This window comes from Panthera pardus, unplaced genomic scaffold (genome assembly GCF_024362965.1).
Source record: "Panthera pardus isolate Hobbes unplaced genomic scaffold, ASM2436296v1 HiC_scaffold_18, whole genome shotgun sequence".
NCBI lineage: Eukaryota > Metazoa > Chordata > Mammalia > Carnivora > Felidae > Panthera > Panthera pardus.
The window spans coordinates 6,007,866-6,017,962 of NW_026526743.1; the positions used below are offsets into that span (position 1 = coordinate 6,007,866).

At 42.9% G+C, this 10,097-nt stretch overlaps 1 protein-coding gene across 1 annotated transcript; it reads left to right on the forward strand.

The window, feature by feature from the left end:
• The first annotated feature begins 1,882 nt into the window (after positions 1-1,882).
• Positions 1,883-3,158, forward strand: LOC109252924 (vomeronasal type-1 receptor 4-like). Its single transcript, XM_053905730.1, has one exon. It carries the CDS (start codon positions 2,133-2,135, stop codon positions 3,156-3,158), a length of 1,026 nt encoding a protein of 341 aa, XP_053761705.1. The 5' UTR covers positions 1,883-2,132.
• Positions 3,159-10,097: the final 6,939 nt, after the last annotated feature.

Consider the following 10,097-nt stretch of genomic DNA (forward strand, 5'->3'; position numbering starts at 1 on the left):
ACCTACACCCAACCCTGATGGCTCCTAAGGCGTGTAGTGTAATCCTCACTGACAGTGATTATGTGGTTTCACCCAAGTGGTCATGAAATCTGTGTTTTTTAAGTTTTTATTTTAATTCTAGTTGGTTAATGTAGAGATAGTTATATTAGTTTAGGTGTACAATGTAGTAATTCAATTTCTCCAAAGGAATGTGATTTTTAATGTACTTAAGTACTGTAGTTCTGGAGACAGTCTGCTCTTGATCCTGTGTTACAGGGACCACAGACATTACTGTGAGGTTTCTAAGGTGCCCTCAGAACCTTGATTCGAAATAAAGAGTTTGATGGATCTCTAGTATCATATCATCGTGTGTAGGAACAGTGTGTCTAAGGGGTACTTGGGTGGCTTAGTTGGAAGCTCATGGGACTCTTGATCTTGGGGTCATGAGTTTAAGCCCCATGTGGGATGTAGAAATTGTTCAAATAAGTAAAACTTAAAAAAAACTATAAACATTCTGTCTGATCACAGGTGCTGGTTTAGAATTGTTTTCTCTAAAGAATGAAATATGGCCCTTTGTAGCAACGTGGATGGAACTGGAGAGTGTGATGCTAAGTGAAATAAGCCATACAGAGACAGACAGATACCATATGGTTTCACTCTTATGTGGATCCTGAGAAACTTAACAGAAACCCATGGAAGAGGGGAAGGAAAAAAAAAAAAAAAGAGGTTAGAGTGGGAGAGAGCCAAAGCATAAGAGACTCTTAAAAACTGAGAACAAACTGAGGGTTGATGGGGGTGGGAGGGAGGGGAGGGTGGGGGATGGGTATTGAGGAGGGCACCTTTTGGGATGAGCACTGGGTGTTGTATGGAAACCAATTTGACAATAAATTTCATATATTGAAAAAAAAAAAAGGTTTTCTCTAACTCCAGGTATTTGAAGTGTTTAATAGATATAAGAAGTGTCTGTGAATTAAACATGGAGAGGCTTTTCCCAGTTAACAGGGAAGCAGCACATAAGAAAAATAGAACTTAGTAAGTTTCTTGCAAGCTTCTTAGCCTCCAATGTATCTTATGATATTTCTGCTCTATTAAATGTTATAAAACCAATCCAAGATTATTTCACTTACAACTCACACAAGGTATTTGCCTGACATTCCATTATGCATGTGTCCTGTCTCTCTTTTCTTTTTCTTTTTCCTTAAATAGGCTTCATGCCCAGCACAGACCTCAACACAAGCTTGAACTCAGGACCAGAGATCAAGACCTGAGTTGAGATCAAGTTTTGGACCCTTAACTTACTGACCCAGGCGCCCCTTGTATTTCAGTATCTTTCACAAATCATGCTTACCTTTTACTAATTTTATTTAACTGAGGTTTTAACAAATTGATACCTATAGATTGTGAAAGTAGTAATTTTGTTTCCAGTATACATCGTTTAAGCAGGAACTAATGTTTTCTGTCTTGAGTTCCAAGGTCTTAGGAATAGTACTTTTGTTTCTGGAAAAAAACAATGATTCCTTCTGTTCCCTTCCTAATATGGAGCCCTTCTTGCATTCATTAAAACCAGGTTTCCATGAGGCAGGAACCTTCAGCTTTGTTGGACAGCAATCAGTGCATCTACAGTTTTCTGAGATCTCTAGGGTGGTATTCGCGGTTTATAGTTGCTTATAGAAAGGGTGTTCATAGATAATGGAACATTTTCATTAGCAAAAATTGCATGTAAACACCGCCATCCATCTTGAAATGGCAAAGTGTAAACATAAAGCTATATATAGATCTGGTTTATTTATAGAACACAGCTAAGCAGTGTTTTTGTATATCATTAATTGAATGCGCTAACTTTCTGCACAGCGCAGCCAAGTTCTCATCACCTGTCTGCCCCTAATTAATGAGTGAATGTAGACAAGCACTTAACCTCTCTGTTCTTCTGTGGTCCTTATGTTTCTAAGGAAGGCAGCAGTGCCTGCCTCATGTATTTAATGAGAAATAAGTTATTTCATGGGTGGTAGTTATACTGTTGTTTCACACATAGCAAGTGTTGTGTAATGGTTGTTCATGAAACTCTTGGAAGGCCTCAAATGACTGAAGAACTTTAAGTAATTATTTGAAAGTAAGAAGTGTTGGTGAGTGGAGAATATCAGATTTCAGTTGACATGATTTGTCTGGCCTCTGCCTCCTATTCCCACGCAGGATCCTCTAGCCCAGAAGACAAGTATCAGTCACTGAGGACAGACAGGACGGCCACCAGGGATCTGGCAATAAGTGTGGTCTTCTTAATCCAGACTGTGGTTGGAATCCTGGGGAACTTGTCTCTTCTTTACCATTATGTCCTTTTTTCTTTCACTGGGTGTAGGCCAAGGCCCACAGATTTGATTGTCAAGAACCTGATTGTAGCCAATATTTTGGTCCTGGTCTCTTTTGGAATACACCATACACTGTCAACTTTTGGGTGGTATAACATGTTCAGTGATTTTGGATGTAAATTCTTCCCCTATGTCTGCGGCGTGGGCAGGGGCGTGTCCATTGGCATGACCTGCCTCTTGAGTGTCTTCCAGGCCATCACGATCAGCCCCCAGAACTCCAGATGGGCAGCGCTTAAAGAGAAAGCTCTCAAGTGCCTTGTCCCTTCACTTGTCCTATGCTGGGTCTTGCAGATATTGATAAATATCATGTATCCTGTGGTTATGGGTAGCACTTTGAACAAGAATAACATCACAAACAGAAAAAGTTTTGGGTACTGTTCAGCTGTTCGTTATGAGAAAACCACAAATTCATTGAATACAATGTTGTTAACATTACCTGATGTGTTGTTTGTGGGGCTCATGCTCTGGGCCAGCGTTTCTATGGTTTTCCTTCTGTACCAGCACAAGCAGAGGGTCCAACACATTCATCGGATCAGTGTCTCCTCCACATCATCCCCTGAGTCCACAGCCACCAAAACCATTTTCCTCCTGGTGTGTACCTTTGTCTCCTTTAATACCCTTTCATCTGTCTTTCAAATTGTTTTGTCTGTTTTTGACTGTCCCACCTGGTACCTCGTGAACACCAGTTCAGTGATCGCTCTGTGTTTCCCAGCTGTCAGTCCCTTTCTGCTCATGAGCCGAGACCCCAGGGTATCCATGGTCTGCTTTCCCTGTATAAGGAATATAAAATGCCCTCATTTTATGAGAATTGTGTAAATTGTAGGAATTTCCATAATGTTCCTCATGTCAGTTATTCCTTCTTCACCTCTGAGTCCTGTATAATTGTGAGAGGCTAACTTAATAAAGGTAAGCAGAACATGCTTAACATCTCCTTTAAAGTGAAAAATAAGTTACGATAGTAATCATAATGCAATATTATATCATTATCTTGTAAATCCTTATTGAAGTTTTGCTAATGATTTTAGTGGAGGAGTTCATAAATTATGCAATTTCAATCATCAGATCCTGAAACAATCTGGATATTATGCAGAACTTTTTGGGAGTGTCATGTAAATTTCTTACAGCAAATATCCCTGAAGTGATGTAGGCATGGAATTAAAGCAAAAGGAGCCTGGAAATGGATCAGCCTGTGGCTGCTCAACACTGACACTGAAGAGAATGGTATCAGAGGAAAAATTCAGTAAATGAATAAAGCCTTGGACACCCAGTTATGATTGTGGCACATTTCATCCTTAGGAAGGTGGTAGTTAGGTGAAGTATGATGTTATGGAAACATGGGAGGTGAGCATGAGTAAACATTTTCAGATAGAAATGGTCAGATTGGACTGGAGCGGATAGTGGAGAGCATAGATTAAAATTTTAGCTGATTTAAAAAAAATTTATTTTAGAGAGAGAGTGTGAGAATAGAGAGGGTCAGAAGGAGAGAGAGAATCGAGCTGCATGATAAATGTGGAGCCTGCTTGAGATTCTCTCTCTCTCCCTCTGCCCCTCTCCCAGCCTTGTGCCCTGTCTCTCTTTCTAAAAGAAAAAAATATATAAAAGTATGCTTTAAAAATATATAAAGGCACATTCTCCTGTCATAAGTGTGTCGCTCAAGGAAAGTTCACAAAGTGATCACACTCTGTACCAGGTATTTAGTTCAATAGATAAAATATTGTCAGACTTATATCTGTTCAATAGATAAAATATTGTCAGGCTCCTTACCAGTCAGTCCTCATCACGGTCATACATGCCGTGACATGGAACAGCATAGGTCACTTTAGGCTCTTTAGTACTGATATAAAGGAAGTAATAGAGCACGAACTCTTTGTATTTGGCTTTTGTCATTTTTTCTGTTGTTTGTGAACTTACTGCTGCATGTTGTTATTGATCATTCATTGGCATTGCTGCAGAGAGGGTTCTCCTGCATACATTTGAAACTATTAACTCAGTCACTCCACTTTTAATTAGGATAGTGGTGGTTTTCAGTTTGGGTCTATTAGGAATAATCCTGTACGTAAATTTCTACCATGCTTTGTTAGCACGCATAAAACTTTCTGCTGGCCATAGAAGTAACAATGGAGTTGAATGGTGACAGGTTTACATCTCTGCACCTTTAGGAAACAGTGCCCAAGGAGTTTGAAAAATTGTACAAACGTTCACACCCACCAGCAGTGTAGGAGATTTTTGGTTTGTGGACGTGCTTGTCAACAGTGTTGATTTTTTTTCCTTTTTCTTTTTGACTTCTGGTTGGTGTGCACTGGTATGAAGTAGTGAACTTCTTTTTTTTTTTAATTTGTCTTAAAAAATGTTTATTTTTGAGAGAGACAGAGTGTGAACAGGGGAGGAGCAGAGAGATAGGGAGACAGAATCAGAAGCAGGCTCCAGGCTCCAAGCTGTCAGCACAGAGCCCGACACAGGGCTCGAACTCACAAACCAGGAGATCATGACCTGAGCCAAAGTCAGATGCTTAACGGACTGAGCCACTCAGGCACCTCATCAAGTAGTGATTTTCTTATACTCTCCTTGATTACTATGGAAGTTGTGCATTGTTTCACATATTCCTTAGACATTGGGAAATATCTTTTTCAAGTATAACTTAGTTTTATTTTGTCCAGTTTTTTCTATCATGTTGTCCTTTTCTTAAAAAAAAATTTTTTTTTACATTTATTTTTGAGAGACAGAGAGAGAGAGAGCATGAGCAGGAGAGGGGCAGAGAGAGAGGGAGACACAGAATCCAAAGCAGGCTCCAGGCTCTGAGCTGTCAGCACAGAGCCCAACGTGGGGCTGAACTCACAAACCACGAGATCATGACACGAGCCAAAGTCGGATGCCCACCTGACTGAGCCACCCAGGCACCCCTCGTGTTGTCCTTTTCTCAATGTTTTGTAGTAGGTCTGTATATTTGTTAGACGTGTTTCCTTTCTTGGTCTCTTTTTTCTCATGCTCTCTCTGTGTCTTTGTATGTTCATTTTTTTTTTCTTGAAATTTATTTATTTTGAGCGAGAGAAAGTGAGAGACAGCATGTGCACGAGTTGGGGGACACTCAGAGAGAGAGAGGGAGAGAGAATCCCAAGCAGGCTTGATGCTGTCAGCGCAGAACCTGATGATGGGCTCAAACCCTCGAACTGTGAGATCTTGACCTGACCTGAACTCAAGAGTGGGATGCTGAACTGACTGAATTACCCACATGCTGCCTGTCGTTGTGTGTGCTGATGAGAAGAAAGTCCTTAAATTCTTTTTATTTTCTAATGTTTATTTGTGAGAGAGAGACACAGAGTATGAGTGGGGGAGGGGCAGAGAGAGAGAGAGAGAGAGAGAGAGAGAGAGAGAGAGAGAATATGAAGCAGGCTCTAGGCTCTGAGCTGTCAGCACAGCTGACACAAACTCACAAACGGTGAGACCACGACCTGAGCCAAAGTCAGATACTTAACCAACTGAGCCACCCAGGTGCCCCGAGAAGAAAGAAGAACGTTTTAATGTTAATATAACTCTTTCCTCCTTTATACATAATGCTTATTTCTGTTCAAGAATACTTCCCTTTTTGGGGCGCCTGGGTGGCTCAGTCGGTTGAGCGGCCGACTTCGGCTCAGGTCACGATCTCGCAGAATGTGGGTTCGAGCCCCGCGTTGGGCTCTGTGCTGACTGCTCAGAGCCTGGAGCCTGCTTCAGATTCTGTGTCTCCCTCTCTCTCTGACCCTCCCCCGTTCATGCTCTGTCTCTCTCTGTCTCAAAAATAAATAAACGTTAAAAAAATTTTTTTTAAAAAAGAATACTTCCCTTTTTTAAGTTATTTTTAATTTTATTGTAGAGAGAGAGAGAGAGAGCATGAAGGGGAGAGGGGCAGATGGAAAGAGCGAGAGAAAGAGAGAGGGAGAGAATCTTTAGCAGGCTCCACTCTCAGGTGGAACCCAAGATGGGGCTTGATCTCCCCCTACTTAGCAGAAATTGAGAGTCAGCAGCTCAAATGACTGATCAACCCAGGTGCCCCCAAAATCTTTATATCACGTTAATCTTTAGATTGGCAGTCCTTCCAGAACTGAATTGCTGTATGTGTGGATAGTGAATTCTATTTTTTTCTGATAAGCTAACAAATTTCAATTCTTTCAGAATACACGATGTTATATGTGGAAACAAGGGGAACAGATGTGACCACGAATCTCTTGCTGCCTATTGTGTGTGAATAATACTGCCTTTTGTCTCGGTCCCTGGAGTCTCATGTCTTCTTGCAGCATCCATGCAGCTGGCAGGCTCACTTACTGGTTTGCAAATGGGGTAAAATCTTATACCCTTTACATTTCTTGAAGTCTTGGCAATGTGGATGGGATAGCAATTGAGCAGTACAAGGACTAACCTTTGTGTGTTGCCATAGTAACAGTGGGAAGTTGAGTTGATGTGGTAATTGAGTGCTTTCTGAGTCTGTGTGGACTGCTACAAGAAAATTCACAAGTGTATAGTGTAGAAACGAGTTCACATCTCCCAGGTATGGAGTTTGAAAATCTGAGATCAGGGTGCCAGTGTGGTTGTTGAGGGCCTTTCTCTGGGTTGCAGCCTTCTGCTATCGTCATAAGACAGAATAGAAGAGGGAGTTCTCAGGTCTCTTTGTAAAGGGCACCCATCACTTTCATGAGGGCAGAGCCTTCAGGTCACTTCCCAAAGGCCCCACCTCCAAATGCCATCACCTTGTGGGTTAGGTTTCAATATATGTGTTTTTAGGAAACACAAACAGACCATTGCAGGACCCTTTGGAACAAGTTCAACAACCAGTTTGTTTCTATGTCACAATGTAATAGGAATTGTTGTGTTATAGGCTTTGCTTCCCCATTCCAGAAGTTCCAGACAGGATTGTCCCAATCAGGGTGAGGTGCAGGTAGAGAAGTGTTACTGGGACACACAGCCTTTCGTTTGCCATCATTGGGGGGTTTCCGTCCACCTCTGATGTACCAAGTTTTCATAACGTATGTGATATTCTGTCTGTTGGCCTGTTAGAGGCCTCAGTCTTAATCGCTCTGTCTAATGTGCCATCACCTCTGCCAGTAGGGGTGGCTGATATAACCCAAGCAATTCAGAACCCAATAAAATTCACTAGTAAAGTGCTCAGTCCCTCCAGCAGTGAAGGAAAAATCCTCTTGTTTCCTTCCTGTCACCTAGAAGGAAGTCAAGTCTTACTGAACCCCTCGGGTGTGGGAGACAGCACAGGTCTCTGTGAGTGCCGTGTCTGTCATTTGGAGCCTCTGGCAAAGGGAGGAAGCCTCGACCCAGAAGCACCCCATGGTATGTGATTTGGGGGCTCGTGCAACACAGTTAACTGGTGCACTGTTTTGAAACAGCAGTTTTAAAACTAAATAAATAAATTTTTAACAATACACTGATTAACTTGCTAGTGTGCTCTCCTCAAAACTGACCCTTAGTAGTGCTTTCACTGTGTGGCTTCATATTCCACTTTTGGAATGAGTCAACATGGACTCACTGGTAAGAGAGTAAGGAAGGGCCTCACGTTTCTCGTGTGAAATGGAAGTGCCTATTCACGAATGAAGGCACACTCTTTCCAGCAACATGCCATGTTGACAAGAAAAAGTCATACCCATCCCTTCCGAAGAAATTTTTAGCTCCACGGTGTAGCCAAAGCCACTGGCACTAGGAACCCTCAATATCCTGAGGGTCCCCTAAATGCATGGCCCCCTTTGCTGATGGTTTAGGTAGGCTGAACTCTCGTGGTGTCCCCTGGGCCACTGGGTCTGGTTAGTCTCGGTGCTGGCTCTGCAAATCCGAAATCAGAGGCAGTCCTTCCTTCACTGGTCGTATGTCAGATTCCTGGGCTGCTGCCAGGGGTCTAGCTGTTGAGTGTGCGACTTGGAAAACAGTGGATGGCAGATGAATGACTTCCCTCACTTCCCCCCACCCACCGCAAACCTTAACGGGCTGTGAATAGCGGAAGCACATTTCACTGCTATAATAATTGTGTGGGTCCCTCATTCAGTGCCCTTGGTGAGGCCTGTTCTCACAGAGACTGATCAGAATGAAGCTGCTGATTGAGCCTGTTTCCGATCAGAGGTATCTGTGCATAGCGCACTTGTGACTCCCTTGCACGGTTTTATTGAGGTATATGGGACGAATAAAATTGTATGATATTTAATGTGCAGCCTCAGCTAACAAGACCCAGAGCTGTTGGGGTGGAGAGAGATCCCAGAACACGGAGAGCAAGCAATGAAAAATGCAATGCCTCAACATCTCTTTTTATTGGGAGTCTTGCCCTTCTGTTGACACGATGAAGGGGGAGAGAGCATCCCAGGCCTTCCCTTCCCTATCGGCAAACTCACTGTAACAGTCTTCCTAAGATGTTGGTGGAGGTTGTTTTGAGTGAAACTTGGAACAGAGATTAGACCCAACATTTCCCGACTCTGTCAGAGGAGACAGACTCCAGGGCATACTCACGATGCCAGGCCAGGGATGGAAATTCTGGGTCAGGGAGACAGACACGTGGTGGTGGAGTGTGGCTCTGGGGTTCAGGGCCAAGCCTGCAGAGGTGCAGGGAAGGGGAGACATCTATGCAATGATCTGAGAATTGAATGGGAACTGCTCTCTAAGGTATGGAATGGTTTGGACAAAGGCCTGTTTGGTGTGGGAAAGCGTGATGTGCTGAGGGGGGTCCGATTTTCCACAACTGCTAACCTCCACCAGTGGAAGTGACATGGGGCGTGATAGCCCCTGCGGTGCACCCTGGGGGCTTGAAGCTCCAGACTGTGTCCTGAGCAGGATGCCTGGGCAGGCACAGTGTCTCTGGCCTCAAGAGACTCATGCCCTAGGTGGTCTCTGATTCGGAGTCTGAGGTGGATGAAAGATAGATAATGCCCTCGTGTTAGAGTGTGTTAGAAGTTTATTTGGGTGTCTCACTAAATCGCAGGAACAGGGAGTATGATGACAAAGGGAGAATTTCTGGCAGGTTGATGAAAGAAGTGTATGACAAACGATAGAACTGTACATTGGACAGTAAAATTTGCTGTATGTACATTAAACATACATATTAAAAAGTTTTTTAAAAGGAGGCAGATCATGGGTGGCTTGGTTTGTTGAGCATGTGACTCCTAATTGCGACTCAGGTCATGATCCCAACATGATGGGATTGAGCCCCATGTCAGGCTCCATGCTGAACGGGGAGATTGCTTAAGATTCTCTCTCTCCCTCCACCCTTCTGCTACTCACACTTTCCCTCCCTCCCTCACTCCTCCCCCCTCTCTCTGTCTCTCAAGAAAAAAAAAGGAGGAAATTCCTGACACATGCTACAGTGTGGTTGCACCTTGAAAATATTATGTTATTTAAAAGAATTCAATTCCAAAAGATGATAGATTCCATTTGTAGGAAATGTCCCTACTGGACAAATGGATGGAAACAGAAAATAAGCTTATGGTGCCCAGAGTTTGGAGGGATGAGGCTACTTAGGGTGATGGTTGAAGGCTACAAGTTTTTTTTGTGTGTGGTGATAAAAATATTAGGAATTGATTGTGTTAATATGTGCACAGGTGTATGTTAAAAAAAAACACTTTGAAACCACTGTGCACTGTAGGTGGTGAATTGCATGTGAATTGTACCGCAGTGCTGTCCCAGAGTTGGTACAGGAAGATAAGAAAGCTGCAGAGCCTATTTTATGATTTTACAAAGGACACTTCAGGAAAAGTTGTAGGTAGCAGGAAGGATCTAACACTTTGAGAGAAGGAT

What these genes read in the sequence shown, in the direction of transcription:
- LOC109252924 (XM_053905730.1), top strand. Translation starts at nt 2,133, where the DNA reads ATGATTTGTCTGGCCTCTGCCTCCTATTCCCACGCAGGATCCTCTAGC.